At 38.1% G+C, this 27,505-nt stretch overlaps 1 protein-coding gene across 4 annotated transcripts in view; it reads left to right on the forward strand.

Moving 5' to 3' along the window:
- Nucleotides 1-4,527: 4,527 nt before the first annotated feature.
- SPAST (spastin) overlaps nt 4,528-27,505 on the forward strand; it is a 54,934-nt gene continuing 31,956 nt past the window's right edge. For 2 of the 4 annotated variants that reach the window (XM_025454233.3, XM_025454236.3), the window contains exons 1-3: nt 4,528-4,966; nt 22,234-22,320; nt 24,861-24,944. In XM_025454233.3, coding sequence (XP_025310018.1) covers nt 4,528-4,966; nt 22,234-22,320; nt 24,861-24,944 — 610 coding nt within the window. The remainder of the gene's footprint in view (nt 4,967-22,233; nt 22,321-24,860; nt 24,945-27,505) is intronic. The other 2 variants (XM_025454235.3, XM_025454237.3) reach the window with 1 other exon arrangement.

The following is a 27,505-nucleotide window of genomic DNA, read 5'->3' on the forward strand; positions in this document are numbered from 1 at the left end:
ACATCACTCCTGCTCTAGGGGCTGAAGAAACAATTATTTCATAATTGAGAGTATATAAACAGACTATGTAAAAATGCTTTTTCTTTGGAAGCCTACATTTTTACTTTAACTCCCTGAAGCCCTGAAATGGTATGTGTCATTAATATGTTTGGGCAAGTAACAGACTATTAGAGCTTCAAGTTCCTTATTTTTAAAAATGGGGGGATAAACAATAAATAAAAAATGAGACAGCAATGCTTAACTCAAATAATGATGGTTGAATAAGAGAGTATAAATTAACCGGGTTAACCCAGAATATGGATTCAATAAATATTAGCTGGTGGTCCTAGTCATGATTATCATTGTTGCTGTCACCTTAAAATTACGTGTGTTGATTTAATTTAGCTCATGATTAAAACTAAGAAGGTTTTTATGATTCAGAAAAATGGTTGGGAAATGCTTTCTTAGATGAGCAGTTTATCTAAAATTTAAGCTGAAACTCTAACTTGAGGTAAAAGGAAATTCTACACATAATCACTATGATAATTTGCAGAGAGACGCCTGGGTGGCTCAGTGGTTGAACATCTGCCTTTGGCTCAGGTCACGTGTGATCCCTGGGGTCCCTGATCCCATCTCAGGTCCTGGGATGGAGTTCCACATCAGGTTCCCTCAAGGAGCCTATGTCTCAAGCCTGTTTCTCCCTCTGCCTATGTCTCTGCCTCTTTCTGTGTGTCTCTCATGTATAAATAAATAAAATCTTTAAAAAAAAGATTTCTTGCAGAGATGGCACAACAATTCCTTCTATCCCTATCTATATATATGCCTCCTTTGCAGTGTGCCACTCCTCCATCAAGCATAGAATTTAATTTCCCATCTCTTACTTTGGAGTTGGCCTTGTGATTTCTTTGACAACAGAATGCAGCAGAAATGACAACATGAAGATGTAGAGTTTAGGCTTCAAGAGACTTTGCAGCTCCATCTCCTGGTCTCTTGGAAGCCAGATGCTACGTAAAGAAGTCTGGAATATCCTGCTGGAGACATATGGCCCAGCCAATGGCCACCACCACCATCTGGATAATGTGAGGGAGGATAGTTTTAGGCCACACGGGCCCAATCAAGCCGTCAGATGACTAACATCTACATGAATGACCCCAGGCAAGGCCACTAGAACTGCCTGGTAAACCCAGATCAAATTGCTGACTCACAGAATCATGAGTAAATAAATGGCTATAATCTTAAACCCGTAAGTTTTTGGAGTGGTTTATTACATAGTAACAGATATCTGCAACAATCACTTGTTTGAATTGATTTTCAAATTATTAATACTTATGGAGTACCATAAGTAAGACATCAGGCTAGATGCAGAAAGTAAGCCAAAATGTGTGAAGTTTGGCTACTGCCTTGAAATAAGTTTATAATCTATATCAGGATGAGATAAAGTATTTATCCTGGACTCCAGGATCACGCCCTGAGCCAAAGGCAGACGCTCAACCTCTGAGCCACCCAAGTGTCCGGAGATAAGGTATTTAAATAACTATCACACAAGGCAATACATATTATCACACAAGGCAATATATATTAACAAGAGCCAGAGAGTAACAAAACCAAATCATCATAAGAATTAAAAGACTGGATCATTTCTGCAGGTGGCGATAATGGAAGGATTTATCCAGAAGAAACATTACAGGGCAACCCTTGCGGGTCCCCTCCCACTTTGGGAACTTTGTACTATTGCTTTGCTATCATTCAGTAAACCTTGCTCTGCTGCCCTCCTCCCAAAGAAAATAACATTACAGTTAAGCCATGAAGGATTTTGACATTGGAAGTAGGAGGAGAAGCAATTCTAAAGGGAAAGAAAATAAATAAATAAATAAAATAAAGGGAAAGAAAAATGACCTGAGGATAACTGTGGTCCTAGGAAAGAGCAACAAATGCTTGGAAATTTGATAGCAACTCATTTTAGTGGATTATAGTATATGTGTATACGTGAGAGAACCATTCTTCAATCGAAAAATACCGAGCAGTAACTTTACTCCAGGCACTACCTACTACTCTGCTATTATGTAATAGATGTGAAAGCTGAGTCACTCCATAGTCCAAGATCAGAGAAAATGGTAGAGCAGGGATTTAAATGCAACCAGTGTGACTCCAGAGCCGCTCTACTTTGAATGTGTCCTGGTGAAATTAAATAGTTATTTAAGGAAAAACAAAAACAAAACTGGCACCAAACTAAATATCCACCAACAGTAGAATGGTAAAATAAATTGTTTTAAATTCAAGTAGTAGAATACTACATAGCAGTTAAAATAAATGTACTATAGCTATACAAATCAACAAGGAGTTACTGCAAACACTTGACTATCGAGCAGAAAAAAGCTAATTAAGAATACATGTTGCATTTGCATAAGGTAAAACCAGGCAAAACTATACAATTTATTGTTTAGAAATATATGGCACATGTACATTGCAAAACTAAAATGAAAAGCAAAGGAACAATGAGTACAAAATTCAGGACAGTGGCTTCCTCTAGGGAGGGAGAAATGAGATTGAGATTAGGAAGGAGCTCACAAAGTGCTTCAAGGAACAGGTTACATTTACTTTCTCTTAAACCAGATGCTGTTTCATCATTTTTCTTTATACATATAAGTTATATACATCTTGTTTACATGACATATATATAAATACAGATTTCACATAACAAGAACAAAAAGTACTATGGGATTCAAAAGAGAGAACTCAGGAATTGAAATTAATCAGATGTGAAACAGAGAGGACATTATCAGAAGGAAGAATTGACAGAAACCCAGAGGCAGGAAAGGGGGTGGGGAGCATTTGGAGGAGGGGTAGGTCATTTTCGCAATAACTTATGTTTGCAGAGAAGTAGTGGTGGGGAAAAATTAGATAAAGTCGTGGCCAGAATATGGCGATTATCAGAAGCTGGCATGAAGCATTTGCAAACCTCACTCTGTAAACAATGGGAACTTTATGTCAGTTAGGATTCTAGTTTTAGGGAACAAAAAGCGATGGTTAACTAAGTAAAAAGAAGAGAGGGGGGAAAAAAGGTCGGTAGATGGAGAAAGGGAGAGAAATAGAAATAGAGAAACAGAACTGAATAGTTTATTGGATAGGTTACACTATCAAGTGACCAGTCCAGGAACCTGGCAGCGCTGGGGATCTTAATGAGATGAACTGATAGCTCCTTAGAGCACTCAGTTCCTACTGAGTGTGTGTGTGTGTGTGTGTGTTTGTGTCCATCCAAAATTCCAGTTTCTTGGAGAGTATATTAACCTCATGTTTCCACCTCCGGGATCTGCGAGATTGGGTTCAGTGCTCACAGCTCATTGATACAGAGGCAGCAGAGGTGAGTGGTAGTTCCCCAAAGGAAGGGACAGCCAGTAGGCTAAAAACAAAAACAAAAAAAAAAAAAAAAAAAAAAATGAGGCCCATTTTGGATTCTTCAGTAAACTGTGGGATGTTTACTGTGCAAAACCTAGGAATGCCCCTATTCAAACGAATTAATTCTTCAAAATGGGCCTCTAAACCTGTACTAAATAAACGTGTAGAAGCATTCACTTCATTCCACTGAGCTAATTATTTTTGTCTTCGGCGATCTTAACGTTGTGTCTCCAATTGCTTCCCTGTCGGATAACAATCCCCAGATTGGTACTGGTGACTTTTTTTCTTTCCATTTACTCTTTTTCATACAAAGTAGGAGATCACACTGGTTTGTAATATTCTGTTTTCACTTAATATCTCGAGGACGCCTTTCTTTATTAGTACATGTAGATCCGCCTCGTTCTTTTTAAATGCTCCACGCAGTTCCATATGGTCGTTCCAAAATCCGTTTAATCATTTTCCTCTTGATAGACGATCGAAATTATTTTCATGGTACCCATTACTTCAGGAGATGGAAGTCAGATGAATCATCCTTTGCGGGAGACGGGCAGAAAATGGTGAATGGACTGTAAGAGCGATGACACCGCGAGCCGGGAGCCCTGAGAACCAGGCAAGCGCGACCCCAAGGCGCAGCTGTCCCCGCCGAGAGCGGGTGGCCGAGGTCCCCTCTGCCGAGCGGCTCCCGGCGACGCCGCTACCCGTAGAGCGACGGATCCCGAGGACCACGTAGCCGAACTGGACGTTGGGAATTGTAGTTCCGCAGCGAAGGGGCGCGAGGGGCGCGAGCCGCACACGCGCAGTAGGAGCTCGGTCAACAAAGAGGGCGGCGTGCGCGCGCGCGCCGGCGAAAGCCATGGGCAGGCGTGCGCGTGCGCGTGCGCGGCCACCGCTCGGAGCTACCAGGAGGCTGAGGGGACGCAGAGCGGGAGGGGCAGGAGCCGCCGACCGCAGGAGGAGGAAAGGGGTTGTGCTCCTGGCCGAGCGAGGAGAAAGGGGCGGGGCCGGCGGGCAGCGCGTGGAGGTGCCGAGCTCCTGGGCCCGGCGGGCGCGCGGGCGTCTGTGGCCCTCGCCGTCCCAGTGGCCGCCGCCGTCCTTGGTCGCCGTCGGTCTGCGGGAGGCGGGTTATGGCGGCGGCGGCAGTGGGAGCTGTGAATGAGTTCTCCGGGTGGACGAGGGAAGAAGAAAGGCTCCGGCGGCGGCGGCGGCAGCAGCGGCAGCAGCGGCAGCAGCCCGGTGCCTCCCAGGCCTCCGCCCCCCTGCCTGGCGCCCGCGCGTCCCGCCCCCAGGCCGGCCCCCCCGCCCGAGTCTCCGCATAAGCGGAACCTGTACTACTTCTCCTACCCGCTGTTCCTAGGCTTCGCGCTGCTGCGTCTGGTCGCCTTCCACCTGGGGCTCCTCTTCGTGTGGCTCTGCCAGCGCTTCTCCCGCGCCCTCATGGCTGCCAAGAGGAGCTCCCGGGCCGCGCCGGCGCCGGCCTCGGCCTCGCCCCCCGCGCCGGTGCCGGGCGGGGAGGCCGAGCGCGTCCGAGCCTTCCACAAGCAGGCCTTCGAGTACATCTCCGTTGCCCTGCGCATCGATGAGGACGAGAAAGGTAAGTGCGGGGGGGCGGGGGGGGGGGGCGACACCTGCGTCCCCTCCTGCGGGCGCGGGCGTGCATCCCCGGAATTGACGCCCCCCCCCCCCCCGGGAGGCGGCCCCACCGGCCAGACCCTCGTCCTCCTCCCCAGGTCTCGGCCAGACCTCTTCCCTTTCAGGCGCCCTCGCTGGCCACCTGGCTTCAGACACCAGCCTTCCCCTCCACTTCTGCACGACCCGAGTCCCCCGGAGTCCCCCGGAGGCGGCCGGTCGTGCTACTGACAGTGACAGTTGCCCTAGAGTGACCCTTCCAGCGCTGGAGACGCTGTGTGGCTCCCAGAAGGGTTTGGGGTCGGAGAAGCTGTGTCTTGGAGGCTTTTCACGAAAGCAGACTACTGTAGTGTCAGGAAAAAAAGAAAAAAAAAAAAAAAAAAAGAACAAACGGTGACTTAATTTTGAAAGGAACAGCTGCATATGATTACAGCTAAAATGGGCATTATTATTATTATTATTTTTTTTAAGTTTCATGACTGTCGTTTTATCAATAGGACTCCTAGGTGTTTTCTTTATAAAGTTCTCTTTGAACATGAAACTTTTGCCCGTTAGATGTGCTTTCATCTAAATCAGTATTCCGAGGGAGCCTCCCAAGTTTCTTAAATCGAAATGTTAGATAAATGAACAGGAAAAATATAGCATTTCACAATAAAATTTGAAACAAGGATTTGTAGGTTTATTTTTTAAGATTTATGTTTCTGAATGAAGGCAAGAATACCATATTCTTCAGATTTCTTTTAAACTAACGTTTTTAAGTCACTCAGTGCACCACACTCTACTGTTAGCTTTGTGTGTGTTACCTATTTAATCCGCGCAGTTACCCTGTGAGGTGAAGGTACTGTTGGTTTCAGTATTTTACGGATGAACAAACTGAGGCTCAAAAGATTAAAGCAGGTCAATCCAAACCTATGCTAATTGCTAATGAACATTTTTTTAATGGAAGATGAGAACTGAAGTTAGAAGGAGTCTTAACATTTTGAAAATCCCTCCTTTCATCCCTGCCTCCAGTATGCTGAGATTTTCTTTTTCCTGTAACTACCAAAGAACATTTTTGTAACACACCTAGTTGAGGTGTGATACAACTTGCATTGTCAATTAGAAAAAAAAAAAAAAAAAGCAGTCTGCAGTTCATTTGTAGTATCTCTCATTACTGTCAACTGCAGAAACTGTTCTAGAGCTTGCTTTTTGGAAACCTGTTTCCTTTGTGGAACTTAGGACTGAGAAGTATGATATAAGGAAAGAGGCAAGCATTCATGGTTTTAATTGTAAGGACAGGGGAGGTTAAGAGAGTTCTGGAAGGGACACATGCATGACTCAGTGGAGCATGCAACGCTTGATCTGGGGGTTTTGAGTTCAAGCCCCATGTTGTGTGTGGAGATTACTTTCATTATTTTATTTTATGTTTTTTTACTTTCATTATTTTTTAAAAGATTTTATTTATTTATTCATGAGAGACACACACAGAGAGAGAGAGGCAGAGACACAGGCAGAGAGAAAAGGAGGCTCTCCACAAGGAGCCCGATACGGGACTCGATCCCAGGCATCCCGGAGATTACTTAAAAGAAAAATAAAATCCTTATTAAAAAAAAGAATTCCAGGAAGGAGTTCTATTTAAGAAAAGAATACCACGTGGGCTCAGTGGTTGAGCATCTGCCTTTGGCTCAGGTTGTGATCCTGGAGTGTGTGTGGGGGGTGGGGTTGGAGTCCCACATCAGGCTCCCTGAATGGAGCTGGCTTCTCCTTCTGCCTATGTCTGTCTGTCTGTCTGTCTTGAATAAATAAATAAAATGTTTATTTAAAAAAAAAAAAGGCAAGAAAAGAATACCATGTGTTTGTGGAAGGAAGTGTTTTGTTGCCTGCTTCGTTCTGTACCACCTCTTAGAACATCCAAGGATCCTTGGTGAGGATGAAGAAGAGTACCATCATCCCTTCCTAGAGAAGCACTGTTTTATTGCACTATCCAATTACAGTAGAGTCCTCAGAAGTTTATTGATCTAAATCAAAAGATGTTTTGGAATAAAGGGTTTATGTTTAAGATAGGTTCATTGTAATATTTAAGGAAGAGAATGCAAGAAAACACAAGGAAATTTTATTTAACACTGAATGATGGCAGTTCGGAGGTGAGATAAGAGAGGGCAAGGAAAACCACAGTATTAAAAGGTATTTAAAAAAAGACCCAAGGCTCTGAGATTTAAGGAGAAATCAGTTCTGTAATTAGAGATAAATGACAAAAGTAGAATTCAGGGAACACCTAGGTGTCCCTAGGTTAAGTGTCTGCCTTTAGCTCAGGCCATGATCCCAGGGTCCTGGGATCAAGTCCCACATCAGGCTCCTTGCTCAGCAGGGAGCTTGCTGCTCCCCTTGCTTGTGAGCACCCACTCTCCCTGTCTCTCTGTCTCTGACAAATGAATAGATAAATAAAAAAGTATAATTCAGGCCTTGGGTTTCATACTTATGACTTATCTTAGAGTATCACATATATGCCTACATCTATTATATTTAATTCCTCTAAAATATTTTTTAAGGGATGCCTGGGTGGCTCAGTGGTGTAGCGTCTGCCTTTGGCTCAGAGCGTGATCCTGGAGTCCCGGGATCAAGTGCCACATTGGGTTCCCTGCGTGGAGCCTGCTTCTCCCTCTGCTTGTATCTCTTCCTCTCTCTCTCTCTCTCTCTCTCTCTCTCTGTGTGTCTCTCATGAATGAATAAATAAAGAAATCTTAAAAATAAATAAAATATTTTAAAAATATAAATATTTTCAGCAATCCATGGACCACATACTTCAACCTCTTTCTACTGATGTTTCTTTTCAAAGTTATTTGCTTTATGTATACTTTAGCTTCTAAAGTAGACATTGGAATTATGATAATTTTTAGAATGAGTTTTACAGCTGAGGTGTTATATGCTGAAACTAATTAAAGATTCATTTTATTTTAAAAATGAATTAAAGCTAGATTTATATTGTCTTCTTTTCTATCTCATATTTTTCCTTTAGAATATTCCAATTTTTGTACTTTAGCCTTAATCCAATAGTTGCAAGAGTTCATATTTAGAGTTTATCTCTCAGCCATTATTGACAATGTAGAAGAATAAGAGAATTTTATTCTCCTTTCGCACTGCGTCAAGATATATATGAACGAATAGAAATAATTGTCTTTAAAGTAGTCTTAAAGTTTTCTAACTTTGTGTTAAACCATCAAGGGGCCAGTAAGATCATGCACTACCATTCTCTTAGCAACTTGACTTGACTTCTGAATACACTGAGAGCCCCCTTATTTCATCAAGTGAAGTGGGATATTTCATACTGTTGTGGTGTTAAATAATTAAAACATTTGTTGCCTTGAAGTAATAAAGGCCAAATTAAATCTTATTTCAATAAAGTAGTGTATAAACGTGGCTTATAGGATAACTGTTTATTTTGTATTTTATTCTTATGGTATACTCAGTTTTGATACTGAATTTTCTTTTTTTTTTTTTTATAAGATTTTATTTGAGAGAGTGTGAGCAGGGGGAGTGGCAAATGGAGAGAGGGAAGCAGGCTCCCCACTGAGCAGGGAGCCCCTATGCTGATGCTGCTGAATCCCAGGATCCCAGGATCTTGAGCCAAAGGCAGCTACTTAACTAACTGAGCTCTCTAGGTGGCCTTGATACTGAATTTTCATAAAGGCTTAAATTTGTCCGAAACCAAACTATTTGAAGTAGAGAATGATAACACAGCAAATTCTATTTACCTAATGTAGGGATATTCGAGTTCTATTCATTAAAACAAGCAATTACTGGATACTAGTTTATTTGCACAGCTCTCTTCATTCTAGATGCTACTGTAGAAAAACTTACTCTCCATTGAAATAAGACAGCATTTGCTATGTGATGTATGTTTTCATGTATATTATGTATCTCATTTTTTTTCAAAGAGTTAAGTAATTTTTTGGATGTTTTCTTTAATTGTTGAACATCCTTGGAAAACTGATAACTTTTTATATCCATTATGTGTATGGAGAAACTGAAATTTAAAGAGTGAACTCAAATTAGCAGAGCCAGGAACAGAGTTTAAGTGAACGGAAAATTATACCACTCATAATTTTATACTTTTTGCTTCATACTAAGCAGGTTCTCTGTTTTGTAATGCTAATACTGGGCCCCTTGGAATACTTGGGGGAAAAGAGGAGGTTGTTATAGTGGGTCTTTGGATTAACCAGAACATGACCTAACATGTTTGGCATGGCTCCTGCAATAAGACAAGCCTGAGATCTCTTGGGTAATACAGTGGTGCAGGTTTTCTAGGTGTGGTTTGATTACCAGGAGTATGTAGAACTTGACAGTAAGGGCCCAGTATGTTGTATGAAAGAGAGAGAGCTGGTTTCTCAGGATATTGTAGGGCTGAAGAACCTGGCATCAAGGACAGAAATTGTCTAAATAGAATCCTTTTATATTTATTCCTAGTCAGTTTGTATTTAAAACACTAGGCTTTTAAAAAATTGTCATATAATTTTGTGTTCACGTGTAATTCAACCTTGCCCTATTTAAAACACAAGATCCCTTGCCTAACTAGATTTTCAGAAGGTGAGGATAGAGAATAGAGGTCACAAATGTCAGATTCAGGGGCACCTGTGTGGCTCAGTTGGTTGAGTGTCTGCCTTTGGCTCAGGTCGTGATCCCAGGGTTTTGGGATTGAGCCCCACATTGGCCTCCCTGCTCATTGATGAGCCTGCTTCACCTTGTACCCCTCCCAGCCCCCGCTGGTACACATATTGTCTCTCACTCTATCTCAAATAAATCAATAATACATTTAAAAAGTCAGATTTGGTATACTTTCTTTTAACCCTAAAAACCGGTCATCATTTTAAAGGATTGATTTCAGACAGTTTTCTTGGGCCTAATGATTCTGCTAATGATTACAGCAAGGAAAGAATTCTGATGGATGATATCACTCTTTTCCATGTGATGTCTCTCTTTTCCAAAAGAATAACAGTACCTTTTATTTCTCATTTCTCTTCAAGAATATTTAGTGGCATTTACATTAAAGAGACAAAAGGCAACCACTGTTAGGAACTTTATCCCTTGCTCTGTTTTAGCTGTTTTTTTTTTTAATTGCGATTTATATTTTTCCTTTTTTTTTTAATTTATTTTTTATTGGTGTTCAATTTACTAACATACAGAATAACCCCCAGTGCCCATCACCCATTCACTCCCACCCCCCGCCCTCCTCCCCTTCTACCACCCCTAGTTCGTTTCCCAGAGTTAGCAGTCTTTACGTTCTGTCTCCCTTTCTGATATTTCCCACACATTTCTTCCCCCTTCCCTTATATTCCCTTTCACTATTATTTATATTCCCCAAATGAATGAGACCATATAATGTTTGTCCTTCTCCGACTGGCTTACTTCACTCAGCATAATACCCTCCAGTTCCATCCACGTTGAAGCAAATGGTGGGTATTTGTCATTTCTAATAGCTGAGTAATATTCCATTGTATACATAAACCACATCTTCTTTATCCATTCATCTTTCTTTGGACACCGAGGCTCCTTCCACAGTTTGGCTATCGTGGCCATTGCTGCTAGAAACATCGGGGTGCAGGTGTCCCGGCGTTTCATTGCATTTGTATCTTTGGGGTAAATCCCCAACAGTGCAATTGCTGGGTCGTAGGGCAGGTCTATTTTTAACTGTTTGAGGAACCTCCACACAGTTTTCCAGAGTGGCTGCACCAGTTCACATTCCCACCAACAGTGTAAGAGGGTTCCCTTTTCTCTGCATCCTCTCCAACATTTGTTGTTTCCTGCCTTGTTAATTTTCCCCATTCTCACTGGTGTGAGGTGGTATCTCATTGTGGTTTTGATTTGTATTTCCCTGATGGCAAGTGATGCAGAGCATTTTCTCATGTGCATGTTGGCCATGTCTATGTCTTCCTCTGTGAGATTTCTCTTCATGTCTTTTGCCCATTTCATGATTGGATTGTTTGTTTCTTTGGTGTTGAGTTTGATAAGTTCTTTATAGATCTTGGAAACTAGCCCTTTATCTGATATGTCATTTGCAAATATCCTCTCCCATTCTGTAGGTTGTCTTTGAGTTTTGTTGACTGTATCCTTTGCTGTGCAAAAGCTTCTTATCTTGATGAAGTCCCAATAGTTCATTTTTGCTTTTGTTTCTTTTGCCTTCGTGGATGTATCTTGCAAGAAGTTACTATGGCCGAGTTCAAAAAGGGTGTTGCCTGTGTTCTTCTCTAGGATTTTGATGGAATCTTGTCTCACATTTAGATCTTTCATCCATTTTGAGTTTATCTTTGTGTATGGTGAACGATTTATATTTTCCTAATGTAGACTACAGTTAAACCCCACAAACAGGTAACTAGATTCCTAAGATTATTGTTCATCATCCTGGTGACAGTTAAGAAATAGGCAATCAGTAAATGGATATTAAATTATTTGATAAAGGATCTTCTCTAACCCTTCCTGCCTCTTTTTCACTATCATAGTTCTTCTGCACCACTCAATAGTAGTTGGCTTTTTGACTTCTGGCAAAGTATAGATTCTCTATTTTTCTACTAGTTTTCCTCTTTTTTGACCTATAATGCTCCTTGAGCTATATAATACCAGCACACATATTAATGTGCTATTGTAGCATTTTTTTTCCCTCTTTACTCACACTAGACATCCTATAGAATAAAACTTGGAACACACATCTCAGCAGTTCACTCTAGTAGATGAGGAAAGAAAAATAATTAAAATCTATGATTACCCTAGAGACCATGTTTTACAGCTATGAAGGTATAGGATAGACATGCTAAACTTATTCATGTATTCACGTATATAATCCAGCTCGTCTGCAAATATTTTATGCTATAATAGAGGAGAGAATTAACTGCTATTCTTAAGTGGTCTTTGTCAATGTCTTTCAGTCAACTGTCACTAGAACATACACACCTGTAGTTGAACAAGTGGGATTTTTTTTTTTTTTTTAAGATTTTATGTATTCATGAGAGAGAGGCAGAGACACAGGCAGAGGGAGAAGCAGGCTCCCTGCAGGGACCCTGATGCAGAACCTGATCCCAGGATCATAACCTGAGCCGAAGGCAGACATTCAAACCCTGGAGCCACCCAGGTGCCCCAGAGCAAGTGGAATTTATTATTATTTTTTTGGGGGGAGGGATTTATTATTGAAGCAGGGAGAATGCACACTGTGGTAACAGTGGCATCTCAGGATAAGGGTGCTGGAAATATCTTATAGGATTGGCCTTGTATTAGGTGATTTTTGAGGAGGATTTAAGGAATCGGTTTTACTCTGCATTGGGTGCTGTCATGAAGTGGGGGTATTCTATGAATAAGTATCTTAAATGTGATCTAGAGAGAGGGAAGACTAGAATGAGTCTAAAGCTATAATTGATTGAGAAGCACTCATTAGTCTGAAGAGGAGATACTTGGTATTTCATGGCTTGGACAATATTCATGTTTTGATTGAGACATCTGGGTAGCTCAGTGGTTGAGCATCTACCTTCAGCTCAGGGCGTGATCCCGGAGTCCCAGGATTGAGTCCCACATCAGGCTCCATGCAGCAAGCCTTCTTCTCCATCTGCCTGTGTCTCTGCCTCTCTCTCTGTGTCTCATGAATAAATAAATAAAATCTTTAAAATCTATATATTCATGTTTTGTTTGTGTTTAGACATGATGTTGGAGTGGTCTTTTTTTTTTTTTTTTGTCTTGATCCATCACGATATTACAGAGTGACCTTATCCGATTTTGATATTCTGTGAGATTGTTTATGTTCAACAGAACACCAGGCCTAGCAGTAATGCCAGGTCAGCCCCTAGTTATACCAATGCCTTTCTGATAGTACTAGGCCAGCTCCTGGATGTCAGGGACTGCTTTTCTCTTTCTCAGCTTTGAGAGTCTAATTTTATCCTTTTTAAATTGTGGTGCCTAGTATCCAAAATGATATTTGAATTCTGACTATTCAAGATCTTGGGCAAGTTACTTACTACACTGAGTCAATGTTTGTAAAATACTCAGTGCCTGCACATAGTAGGTCTTCAGAAAATGGGACTAGTGTTATTAATTCAACAATCCCTTTAAGACTATAACCCCTGGAAGTTAGATTAGAATACTGCTAAACCTTGATACTTGATTTCTGTTACCCTTTTTAGGTATACTTACAGCAGTGTAAATGAAATTTGAAGAAGAAGGATAATTATCTAGAATAATATAAAAATATTTTTTGCTAATTGTGACCCTTCGTTCAGGATAAAAACAGATGGAAGTCTCCCCCTAAGCTCACCTAGTATCCTAGTTTTTTATTGTAAAAGAGATAAAAGTAATAATTTTGTACTCATATATGAAAGTAATGCAAGCCTCTCAGAGAATTTGGAAAATAGAGAAAATACATAGAAGAAAATTAAAATTACCTACTACCTATAGTAAATACAAAAAACTTTAAGGAAGATAAATTAATTGATATTCTTAAGGTTTAAAGAAAATGTCCAAAACTGAAATGATTTCTTTACATGGGATTTAGAACCTTCCCAATTAAATGAGATAGTAAGTCTTTATTTCAGAAATACACTTTGATGTTGGAAAGTAAACGCAAATGTGACCTTTTTGCTGAGTTAAAACACAGTAGAAAATATCCTTTCTATAATAGTGAACTATGAGAGAATTAATCTGGGGGCTATTCGCTGATGCTTTATGATCCCTTTGGTTTATTTGGGTTTAGCACACAGTAAAATCTATTATAGGATTTTTTTAAAGATTATATTTATTTGAGAGAGAATGAGCATGAACAGGAGGAGGGACAGAGGGAGGAGAAGCAGATTACCCACTGAGCAGGGAGCCTGACGTGGGGCTCAATCACAGGACCCCAGGATCATGACCTGAGCCAAAGGCAGATTCTTAACCAACTGAGCCACCCAGGTGCCCCATTGTAGGATTTTTAAAGATACCTGTTATTCTGCTAATAGTGACACTTGCAAGTTGCTAGCAGAAAATTTTGTAGGAAAATGAATATATTCTCTGGAATTATTTGTAGGTAAATACTTAAGAAGGACTAGATAAGTAAAAGCAGTGGTTTTATAGAACTTAAATGAGGAAAAATCACAAACATAGAACTGTGCATGCAGTTTAGGAGTAGAATGATTTAAATTAGCAAACAAATGTAGTAAGTATGATAAAGATAGTAGAAGTACTGTTTATATGCCTCTTTATTGTTTAAAGTATTGTCACATACCCTATTTCATTTGATTTTTGCCACAATTCAGGGTTAGGTAAAAGAAATGTCATCTTGTTTTTAGGTCAGGAGACTAAAGTTCAAAGAGATTAACTGACTTTCTCAAAGTCATACTGCTAGCTATTAAATGATGAGCAAGGACTTAAGTCCACATTTTGTAACTTAAAACACGTAACTTCTCTCCACCCCAAACTACTCTTTTGACCCTTCTCATGGCAGTGTGGTACTATTAACTATCTGAATGAAAAGATGCAGTAAAAAAAAAAAAAAAAAAAAAAATAAAAAAAAAAAAAAAAAAAAAAAAAAAAGATGCAGTAGATAATTCATAACTTAGTCTATTATACTTACCTCTACTTAAAGATAGGTATCATTAGTATTTCTGTTGCTTATACAATAGCACATACTCAAAAATTAAAATAATGGGGGCGCCTGGTGGTTCAGTTGATTAAGTGTTCAACCCTTATCAAGCTCACGTCATGATATTGGGATTGGATTGAGCCCTGGGTTGGGCTCTGTGGCTTTGTGCTCAGCACGGAGTCTGCTTGAGATTTCTCACTCACTCTTTCTGCCTCTTGTATAAGTACTCATTCTGTCTCTAAAATACATAAATCTTTTTAAAAAATTAAAATCATGAACAAATATAGAAAGTAAAAGTCCTCTTTAATCTTATCCTAGGGAGATGATTACTAATAAGTTACCTGACTTTGTCTGCCTATATATTTATGAGAGGGGAAAAATGTTACATACAAACTGATCTGTAACTATTTTCCTTAATGTATTGGAACTCTTTCCATTTCCATATACTTTATCTTCCCCTTCTGTTTTTTGTTTTTTGAGTTTTTAGGTAAACTTTGATTAAATTATACATAAAGTGCACAGTTACTATATTGCTTAATGAATTTTCAAAAGGAACAAAGCAGTTTGAAACCCCACCAGGTCAAGAGATAGAATATTATTCCAGAAGCCTGCCTTTGTCATGCTCTCTTCCACTTACTACCTTTCTCCATCCTTGGCAAAGGTATCTACAAATCCTAATTCTAACACTATAAATCCGTTTTGCCTGATCTTCAGCTTTACAAATGAAATCATACAGTATGTGTTCATTTTGTATATGGCCTTTTTTGCTCAGTATATGCTTGTCAGATTCTGTGATGTTTCACGTGGTACAGTTTTTTCATTTTCATTGCTGTCAGCAAATTGCTTATAATGGGCCAGTTAGTAATTTTTTTTTACTGTAAAGCATAGATAACATAAAATTTGTCCTTTTATTCATTTTAAGCGTGCAATTCAGTGGTATTAAATACATTCCCAATGTCATGCAACCATCACCATTATCCATTTCTAGAACTTTTTATCATTCCAAATAGAAACTTATACCCGTTAAACAATAACTGCCCACCCATCTCCCTTTCTCCATCATCCCCTTCCTCAGTCCCTGATAATTTCTGTTCTACTTTTCTGTATCTATGAATTTGCCTGTTCCAGGTACCTTAACTAAATGGAGTCCTACAATATTTTTGTATCTGACTTGTCTCACTTAGCATAATGTTTTCAAGGTTCAGCAGTCTTGTAGCAGATTTCATTGCTTTTTAAGGCTGAATGATATTCCACTATATGTATGTACCACATTTTGTTTAACCATTTGTCTATTGATGGACATTTGGGTTGTTTCCATCTATTGTGAATAACGCTACTGTGAATGCTGGTATATAGGTATCTGTTTGCTTCCCTGCTTTCACTACTTTTGAGTATCTACCCAGGAGTAGAATTGCTGGATTATATGGTAATTGCATGTTTAACTTTTTGAGGGACTGCCAAACTTTTCCACATCAGTTGTACTATTTGTACTTTCCCACCACCAGTGCATGAGGGTTTCCACTTACTCACATTTGTTAGTTTCCAGGTTTTTAAAATAATAGTCTTCCTAATAGATGTGAAGCAGTGCCTCATCGTGGTTTTTTTTTTTTAAGATTTTATTTATTCATAGAGACACAGCTAGAGAGAGAGAGGCAGTGACACAGGCAGAGGGAGAAGCAGGCACCATGCAGGGAGCCTAATGTGGGACTCGATCCCGGGTCTCCAGGATCACACCCTGGGCTGCAGGCGGTGCTAAACCGCTGCGCCACCGGGGCTGCCCCTTATCGTGGTTTTGATTTGCATTTCTCTAATGATTTATGATGAGCATTTTTTCACTTATGGACCATTTCCATATCTTCTTTGAAAAATGCCTAAGTCCTTTGTCAGTTTTTGTGTTGGCTTTGATTTTTCTTTTGGGCCATTTAAGCTCCCTGTCACAATATTTTAAGCTTTCTGAGTGCTCAAAATCTGATACAGTAGATGTGATCCAGTAAAGTTTTTTTGAAGATTTTATTTACTTATTTGAGAGAGAGTGTGCGCACATTTGCGAGTAGGAGAAGGGGCAGAGTGGGAAGGAGAAGAAGAGGGAAAGAATCCTGTGTGCTGAGTGCAGAGCCTGACACCAGTCTCAATCTCAGGATCCCAAGATCATGACCTGACCCTAAATCAAGAGCCGATGCTTAACCAACTGAGCCACTAGGGACCCCTCCAGTAAAGTTTTATGTACAAAAACAGGTAGCTGACAGTATTTGACCTTTGGGCCATTGTTTGCCTTAAATTATGTAGTTCACTTGTAGTTCAGATTATCAGCTAGTAATGTCAAGTACAACAGTGAATGTAAATTTCTTTTTCTTTTTTTTTTTTTTAAGATTTTATGTATTTATTCATGAAAGACACAGAGAGAGGCAGAGACACAGGCAGAGGGAGAAGCAGATTCCCCACAGGGAGCCCAATGCAGGGCTTGATCCCAAGATCCTGGGATCATGACCTGAGCCAAAGGCAGATGCTCAACCACTGAGCCACCCAGGTGCCCCTAAATTTCTGCCTCTTCAATCTTCTTTTGATTTAATATAGCCTGGTTGGAGTTTTGAGTGTTATTTGGGGCTATAGAGGTATGAAAAATGTGTAAGGGAAACTAAGAACTGAGGGCCTTTTGTGTGCTGGGGACCATTGGAAGGTTTGATTTTTCTGCTGTAATTTAGTCAAAAGGATGATAAGTGGACAGGGAGGACTATAGCTTCCTTTACCTTAAGGTATTGAAGTGATGTGAGTATGGTTTCCAGCCCTTGTGCAGGCTGGCCTAGTAATGGAGAGTCCCAACCAAAACCCTGGAATCTTTGCCACTACTTCTGGGCATGCCCTGAAATTCACATTTTGTAGACTCAGTTCTGTGAGTCTGCTGAAAGCTCTGCTTAGTTTCTTGGCCACTTTTGCCTTCAGAATTGGCAGTTGCTTCAAGTAGAAAAGCGCCCCAAATACCAGGCCCACCTCTGTTGGCTTTTTTTCCTTTCATATTTTGGAAATTTTTGAAAATAACCATCCTAATGAATGTGAAATGGTTCCTTTCCAAATTTGGGTAATTTTCACTGTTTTGAAAACTCTTTGATCCCTTCAAACAGACGTTTTAAAAATAATTTTCAGCTTTTTGTCTTCTAATTTTACTCTTGTAATGAAAATTATAGTTCTGGTGTTATATTCCATGCCACAGTGAATATCCTTATACATAAATGTTGGAAGTATTGCACTTTTTAAGTCAGATTTATTGAGGTATATTTTACATTGAGTAAAATTTAACCTTTTATGAGTGTGTAGTTCAATGAGTTTTGACAGTTGGGTAACCATGACAACAATTGATAAACTGAATGTTTAATCACCCCAAAAGCTCCTTTGTAATCAATCCCCTTGCCTTCTCATTAGCCCCTGGAAATCTGATCTGTTCCTATAGTTTTGTCTTCACTGAGTATTATATAAGTGGAATCATTTTGAGATTCATCCATGTTCCTACATTGACCAGTAGTTTGTTCCTTTTTATTGCTGAGTAATATGCTGTCTATGGATATGCCACAGTTTGTTAATGCATTCACTAAATGATGGACATCTGGGTTGTTTCTATTTTTTAGCTTGTACAAATAAAGCACTATAAACATTCATGTACTAATCTTTGATGCTTTCATTTCTTTGGGTAAATACATAGAAGAAAAGATTGCTGGGCCATAAGATAAATATCATAAGAAACTACCAAATTTTTTTTTTTTAAAGAACCATTTATTTACTTATTCATGAGGGACACAGAGAGAGGCAGAGACATAGGGAGAGGGAGTAGCAGGCTCCCCGTGGGGAGCCCAATATGGTACTCAATCCTGGGACTTCAGGATCATACCTTGAGCCCAAGGCAGGTCCTCAACTCCTGAGCCACTCAGGCGTCCCTACCAAACTCTTTTTAATGTGGCTCTACCATTTTATATTCACACTTGGAAACATAAGTAAGGTCCATTTATATTTTATCTTACAATTTTAAGTGCTTTAAGAAATTTTTGAGTATAGTTGATGTCATAATTTTTTTCAATTTTAAATTAGGTACTTAGTGGTATTTTGTGATTTTAATTTTGTAGTTCCTAACAGCTGATGATGTTGAACATCTTTTCTTGTGCTTATTTGCCATTCATCTTTCTTTTGTAAAGTATACATTATCCAATTTTTTGCCCACTATTTTTAATGAATTGTTTTTTTAATCGTTGTATTTTAAGAGTTCTTTATATATTCTGGTTATGTGTCCTTATTAGACAGATTGTTTTGCAAATATTTTCTCCCAGTTTGTGGCTTGTGTTTTCATGTCTAACTCTGTCTTTTGAAGAGCAGGAGCTTTTCATTTTAATGGAGTCTAGTTTATCAGTTATATCCTCTTAAGGTTTGTGATTTTTAGATTCTATTCTAAATCTCTGCCTAAGCCAAGATCATGAAGAATTTTGTCTGTTTTCTTCTAAAAATTATGTAGTTTTAGGTTTTACATTTAGGTCTGTGATCCATTTCAAATTAATTTTTTCTGTGTTGTGTGAAGTTTTGTTTTATTTTTTTGGCCATTATTCTAGCATCATTTTTTGAAGAGGCTGTTCTTTCTTCATTGAATTGCGTTGTCATTCTTGTCAAAGTCAATCAGTGTTATATGTGTGGGCCTATTTTTGGACTTTCTCTTCTGTTCTACTGACCTATATGTCTATCCTTTCTCCAGTAGTCTTGTACTTGTAAGTTTTGTAGGAATTATTTTTGCATTTTCTATCATCGTACCAACTTGTGAGATTCAAATAATGCAGCAAATCAGCTACCTCTTATCAAGAATGTGAGGTAATTGAGTAATTATTGAGCATGTGAATTTATTTATTTATTTTTAGAGAGAGCATGGATAGACGTGTGCATATGTATGTCTCTACACACTCAAGCAGAAGGGGGGAGGGGCAGGAGAGGGAGAGAGAGAATCTTATGTGCGGAGCCGAGTGTGAAGCTTGATCTCATGACCCTAAAATCATGAATGACCTGAGCTGAAACTTGGAGGCAGATGCTTAACCCACTGAGGTACCCAGGTGCCCCAAGCAGGTGATTTTATTTGTAATTAGTCATTTAATTTGCTTACAGTAATGTACTAGAACTCCTTAAAGCATTTTTTGGGGTATTGCCAGTGAGAACTGTCATTGACTGCTATTAGGAGTGGAAATTGGTACAAGCACTCTCAAAAAGTAGTTTCTTCATTTCTAGTGAATGGAGATAAGCTATGACTCATTAACTCTACCTCTTAAGACATATACCCTAGAGAAATTGGCACATGTATGTAGGACGACAGGTACAAGCATGTTTATTGCAGCATTATTTGAAATAGAATCTGGAAACAGGGCAGCCTGGGTGGCTCAGCAGTTTAGCGCTGCCTTCAGCCCAGGGCATGATCCTGGGGTCCCGGGATCAAGTCCCACATCAGGCTCCCTGCATGGAGCCTGCTTCTCCCTCTGTCTGTGTCTCTGCCTCTCTCTCTGTGTCTCTCATGAATAAATAAATAAAATCTTAAAAAAAAAAAAAGAAAAAAAAGAAAACTGGAAACAACCTAAATATGTTTTAATAGAAAAATAGTTGAATAAATTGTAGGATGATAAAGGATACTATATAGAAATCAAAATGAGGGAACTAGATCCTCAACATAGTAACATAGATCTCAGAAGCAGTACATAATTTTAAAATAATACAAATACAATAGAAACAGCAGAAAAACATATACTAGAAAGATACACACTGAATATATTACAGTGGTTTCTAGAAAGGAGCATTAGAATGGGAAGAGGCATAAAAAAGAAACTTTTGTATCTGTTAGATTGTAATTTATTTTAAAACAAATTTAAGCAAATTTGACATTGTTATCAGTTACCATCGCTCAGAATGCAAATGCTATTTTACTCTTTTCTGTAATTTTCCCCCTTTTCTCAAATTAAAAAACTAAAAATACACATAAGCAGATTTTTTTTAATATATAGGAAAATAAGCATCCAAATAGTTTGAATTGACATATAACATATTCTTAATAATTTCTTCATGTTTCATTATCAAGTACTTCTTGAACACTTATTCTGGCTCAGAAACTGTGAAATAGGGATCCCTGGGTGGCGCAGCGGTTTGGCGCCTGCCTTTGGCCCAGGGCGCGATCCTGGAGACCCAGGATCGAATCCCATGTCAGGCTCCCGGTGCATGGAGCCTGCTTCTCCCTCTGCCTGTGTCTCTGCCTCTCTCTCTCTCTCTCTGTGACTATCATAAATGATAAATAAAAATTTAAAAAAAAGAAACTGTGAAATACTAATGGCACTATAATAAGTAAGAAATTACCTCATCCCAGGGCTAAATATAGCTAGTGATTTATTTGGGGAATGAAGGAAGGGGTAGGTACACTCACAAGGGGACAGCACTTTTTAGTTGTTTTGTGTGGTAGTTATAGTAAGACTTCATCTCTCTTAATCAAAGGAGTCATGATAATTGATTGGCTTTGAAATTTCAAATGATATTAAGGAATGACATTGGAATTTTTGTTTGATTAAATAGGAATATAAGTTGGGAAAGAAAAGCTGATTCTAATAGATGATTTCCACCTTTACTATATCTCTGTGCTTCTTAGGCTTTTGCAGATTCTAAGGACTAAGAAATTATTTTTCAAAAACTGAGAGTTGCATATGATTGTTCTCACTTTACAGAGGCACATGGGTGACTCAGTTAAGTGTCCAACTCTTGATTGAACCCCATGTCAGGCTTCTTCTGGGTGTGGAACCTGCTTAAGATTCATTCATATTCTCTCTCTCTCCCCCACCTCTTTTTCTCCCTCCCCCTCTGCCATCCCTCCCTCCCCCCACATGTGTGCAAGCTCTCTCTCAAAAAAAAAAAAAGAAGAAAAAAGAATGTCTAGTTCCTTGGCAGATAAATGTGTACTAATTGAAAATAAAATCTTAAAAAAAAGAAATATCCTACACACATTTTGATTTGCTGAATTCTTAGATCCTTTTTAACTCGGATCAAGAATTAATGTTATAAACCAGTCATTTGTTTCAAAGAAAATGGATGTGTTACTAAATGCCATACTTGTAATCTCATGTATCAGTTCTCATGATGCAGTCATTTGTTAAATAAAAACTAACGCCTGAAAGTAGGCACCCAACAATGAACAAATTACATCAGATTTCAATACTATTGGATGAAACAGTGCTTTTTTCCCCCATTATTGAAATCATGCTTATATATTCTAATAGTATGGATTTTGAAAACCATTTATTTAAAATATATTCTCCCTAATTAAAATTTCTTTCCATAGTATAGTATTTCAGTGATTATAAGCATCAATATCATGAGATGGCAAGCAAAGGACTCACAGCCCTAAAATTTTGAGAAACATTGAAGTCTATACCCCCCTCTTGGAAATTCATATGTACATTAGGATGCTAAAGGTTTAAGAAGTCATATAGTAATATTTCTCAGATATATATGGTCACAACCTGCTTTTTCACGTATTATCTAATAACAGCATTACTTGGGGAATGTTTAGTATATTCTAGTATATAACGTATAATATATATACAAATAATTATTTCTATTTTATTTTTTTTTTTTTTTTTTTTTTTTTTTTTATTTCTATTTTAAAGCAGGACAAAAAGAGCAAGCTGTGGAATGGTATAAGAAAGGTATTGAAGAACTAGAAAAAGGAATAGCTGTCATAGTTACAGGACAAGGTAAGATTATATTTACATTTGTTTCATAGGCATCCCAAATTATATTCACATGATGGCCCTAATTTCAGATATAGCTACCTTTCTAAAAGTATTTGACAGATTTTTCAAATGTTATTTTTTTTCAAATGTTATTATTAACATTTATAGATTTACAATTAATGTTTTATTACCTATGCTGAAATCTAATTTATAACCAGCTGTGCTTCAGCTTGATTAACTGTAACAGTCCAGTATATTACCTGTGTCTTCTCTGACCCGCTTTTGTTGATGGTTAGCCTCATTTTTAGCTCTGTTTTGAACCTGGTCCTTCCCTCATTGTCAAAAAGGAAGGCATAGTTAATTAGACTCCCTTTTCTGTTTGTGGGTAATGCTTGACTGCATATTAGAATATGAACTATAAATGTCTTACTTTGATTCATACTTGGCTTTTTGAAACCTAAGCAGTCATTTCTCATCTTTACTTTCTTATCACCTAAAATTAAAAATTAGAGTCTAATATTATCTTTAAATATATAGGTATTATTTATTGCACACTGTGGTGTGTGCCCAAACATCATTGTGTATACTTCATGGGTGTTATCTTTTGCAATTTTTACCACACTCTGAGGCTGCTGCTGTTATTCTTATTTTTCACATAAATAATCTTAAGTATGAAGAAGTTCAGTAACTTGCCTAAGGGCTCATAGCTAGCATGTGGTAGATGGAGTCAGGCTTTGAACCCAAGCAATCTGCCTTTGGAGCCTGAAATTTTAAATATTATGCTGTGATTATTGTGTAGTATGTGGGCACCACTATTAAACAGAGTGTTTCAGTTTATCATGCTAAAATAAATTCAGAAGAAAAAATAATATGTAGGCTGAGAATCTTAGCCTTATGGATCAGTCTACCCAGTGGTTGTTTGTTGTCTGGTTGGCTGACTCTATTACTTGCATCAGCTAATCTCTAATAATTACAGTGTGTCTAACATTTGTCAGGTTTTTTTTTTCTCCTCTTTTTATTTTGAGTGCTTCTCTAGGTGCTGATGTCCTGCACAAAAGAGAGCAGAATAGAACAAATACATATGGGAGGTTAGGCCTTTGAGTCTTTCCATGAATTTATGAGCATGACTTTATGAATTATGTACATAATGTATTTGCTGTTATTTGTCAATTCCATGGAAGAAGAACTAGAAGAAAAATTTGTTAAGAAAAATAGTATCTCATTGAATCGAACATACCTTTGTACCATCAAGAGAAAAAACAATGTCAACCTATGATACCTTCTTTTCTTGTCACTTGGAATTTAACTTTTACTTTATTGCATGTACTGTCTTCATTCTATTTAGACATAGCTATAATTGCAGTATCAAGGACCAAATATGTTCCTGCACAGGAAATGACAAACTGTGGTATGAGTGCAATTTGGCTGATAGCTTTAGTAAGTTGGTACTGGTTGTAAAATACATCTCTTGAGGCTCCTGGATGGCTCAGTCAGTTAAGCGTCCAATTCTTGATTTGGGCTCAGGTCATGATCTCAGGGTTGGAAGATTGAGTCCCACAACAGGCTCTACGCTGGGTATGGAGCCTGCTTAAGGTTCTCTTTCTCCTTCTACCTCTCTCTCTCTCTCTCTCTCTCTTTTAAACATTTTTTTGTTCAAGAAAGAGACAGAGAGAGACAGAGACATAGCCAGAGGGAGAAGCAGGCACTATGCAGGGGGCTCAATGTGGGACTCGATCCCGGGTACCCAGGATCACGCCCCGGGCTGAAGGTGGCACTAAACCGCTGAGCCACCCGGGCTGCCCACCCCTCTCTCTTAAACACACACACACATATCTCAATTTCAGATAATTTTTTTTAATGTAGAGAAAAAATATTTCTGAAAATCCATGAAATGACATGTGAAATCCATGAAATACCACAATAGATCTGAAATCATCATAAGAAACTGTAACTGTTATTTTTATTTATTAATTTTTTAAAAGATTTTATTCATTTGAGAGAGCGAGCAGAGAGAGAGAGTACATGGTCAGGAGGAAGGGGTAGAAGGAAAAGGAGAAGCAGACTCCCTGCTGAGCAGGGAGCCCAATTCAGGGCTTGATCCTAGGATTCCAGGATCATTACCTGAGCCAAAGGCATTTGCTTAACCAGCTGAGCCACTCAGGTACACTCCTGTAACTGATTTTTTAAAATATACTAATTTCTTTATAAAGACCATGATTCAAAAAAAAAAAAAAAAATTAAAAGACCATGATTCCCAAGGCACTTGGGTGGCTCAGTTGGTTAAACATCTGACTCCTGATTTCAGCTCAAGTCTTGATCTCAGGATTGTGAGATTGAGCCATGTATCAGGCTCTGCACTCAGTGGAGAGTCTGCTTCTCTTCCTTTCCCTCTGCCCCTTTGCTTGCACGTGCATACTCTCTCTCTCTCTTTCTCAAATAAATAAATTTTTAAAAAGGAAAAGACTATGACTCTCTATGAGATTAGTTGGTATAATATTTTATCTTGAAGTAATATTAGTAGGGAAACACAGATGTTTTAATTTTTTTCCCCTTTATTCTAGGTGAACAGTATGAAAGAGCTAGACGCCTTCAAGCTAAAATGATGACTAATTTGGTTATGGCCAAGGACCGTTTACAACTTCTAGGTATCAATTAATGAATTGTATAACTGGAATGAGATGTATTTGAAATGTGTGTTCAGTGAAACTTTAAATGTGGATGGAAATAGATCAATAATCTTAAAAATGTGTTCTAGATTTTTTTCTAACTTATAGAAAATTTCTAACATATTCCAGATAGAAGAGTATAATGGATTATCACTCACCTCTAATAATTATTAATTCATAGTTTTGATTTATCTACTCAAGAACTGGCAAATTACAGCCTATGGACTAAACTCAGTTTAGTGCCTAATTTTATAAGATGGTACACAGTTATTCATTCCTCTCTCTGTTATCTGGATGCTTTCATACTACAGTGACAGAATTGAAGAATTGATAACAGAAATCATACAGCCCTCAGAGCCTGTCAATAGAGAACTTTAAAAAATATTTTAATATTTACTATCTGCCTTTATATAGAAAAAGTTTGCCAACCCTAGTAAATCCCTACCTACTCACCCCCACTTCATATTATGTTGAAACAAATTCTTGACATCTTTTTATTTCACTTACAAGTATTTCATATTCTATCTCTAAAAGATAAAAATGCTTTAAAAATAATATTACCAGAGGTGCCTGTGTGGCTCAGTGGGGAGCCTGCTTCTCTCTCTTCCTTACCCTGTGCCGCCCCCACCACCACCTACTCATGCTCTCTTTTCACTGTCTTTCTCTCAAATAAATAAAAATCTTAAAAAAAAAAAAAAAAAAAGAAAAAGGGACACCTGGGTGGCTCAGCGGTTAAGTGTCTGCCCTTGGCTCAGGGCATGATCCTGTAGTCCTGGGATCAAGTCCCATATCGGGCTCCCCGCATGGAGCCTGCTTCTCCCTCTGCCTACATCTCTTCCTCTCTGTGTCTCTCATGAATAAATAAATAAAATCTTTAAAACACAAAAATTAAAAATAAAAAAGTAAAATAAAATTACCAAAATGCCATTATTCCATCGAAAAAACCCAATAATTTCTTTTAGTATTAACAAAAAATAATAGCCAAAAAAATAGTCAGTGTTCAAATATAATGTGTATATAATAATTATATGTCTAGTTAGAATTTAATAATTCTTACTGTTTTTCTAATAAGTTTTTGAAGCAGGATCTTAAGATTCATATGATATGTTTCTTTTAATATTCAAGTTCATCTGTTTTTCTTTTTCTTGTAATTTATTTGTTGATGAACTGGATCTTTGACGCATCGTGATTTCCTGCAGTCTTTCTTTTGCTCTGTGAATCTCCATGGTACCTTTTAATATGGTCTGCCCTCCCTATAGATTGATAGTTGAATATAGAGCCTGGATTGGATTGACAGTTGATTTTTATTTTTTAATAAGACTACTAGATAAGTGGTTGTGTGTTTATTTGACTATAGTTCTGACATCTTGTGATGGTAGTAGCAGTTGATGACTGAGGCCTACTGACATAATTCTGTCATTCTTTATGCATTTATAAGCTGGGATAGGCCTATAAAGAGAAACTTTCGATCTTCTATTTGAAGGTATAGGTTTTAAAAATCTTTTTAAGGTAAATTTACCCCTGAAGCAAAGTAGAACTAAAACCCACCCTTCTTGAGTGATTCTCTACTATAACTGGATGTGATAAAAATAGATATTTGGTCAATAGGCAGATCTTATGTATTTATTGCTCTGTGATTTGTGGTAAGTTATTTAGCATGTTTGAGCCTTTTTCATCTCATTTATTGTATGCTGATAGATAATATTTATCCCACCATATGTGACCATTGAATTATTGAAGGAACTTAATCATAGTAAGTACTCCAAAATGCTGGGTTTTACTCTCCTCCTTACCTGTCTGTAATCACTACCTTGCTTTTGTGGAAAAATGTATTTATACATGCATACATAAATATTCATTCATCTATTTACACACATACACATTAATCTATTCATTCTTATATGGTCCGTTGTGTTTGTAAGTTTTTTGCCCCACATTGGTGAAAAAGCCTTTAATGTTTTCAGGGGACTGACAATACAGTGTTCCCCTGGTTTCTGTGGCTGACAGAGTTTGTCTTCTTACTTCCTATGTGACGATTATTACTTATCAAATAAAATTAAATATTATATATGAGGTTATTGTAGTAAGATAATTGTTCACTTGGTACTTTCTATGTGTTTTAGCTATAATACCTGTCACTATGTGTACAAAGTATATAAATGATGCAGGAACATTTTATAGCATGCTTCAAATTGAATAATTAGGAGCGGATTGTTATCTTTTGAAGATGTGGTATGACAAATTATTGGAAGCATCTCATCAATTATAGACTTGTCTTTAAATACAACTTTGTAATTTTTTATTTGTGTTATTAAAGGAGAGAACAAAAAAAGGATATATGATATGGAGCTAGACATTAAAAGAATTGATATTTTGGATGTCATTATCTCTTGTCATCCTCAAAAGTGCTATGTGCGCATTGAAAGATGTTACTTTAAAAAAGAAGAGGTGGAATAGAAGGCATCAACATATTCCTATCTTATGAGAACTCAAAGTCTGGGAATATATATACCAAAGACAGTAAAAAAAGAGCTATGTAC

This window comes from Canis lupus, chromosome 17, assembly GCF_003254725.2.
Source record: "Canis lupus dingo isolate Sandy chromosome 17, ASM325472v2, whole genome shotgun sequence".
In the NCBI taxonomy this organism is placed as follows: Eukaryota; Metazoa; Chordata; class Mammalia; order Carnivora; family Canidae; genus Canis; species Canis lupus.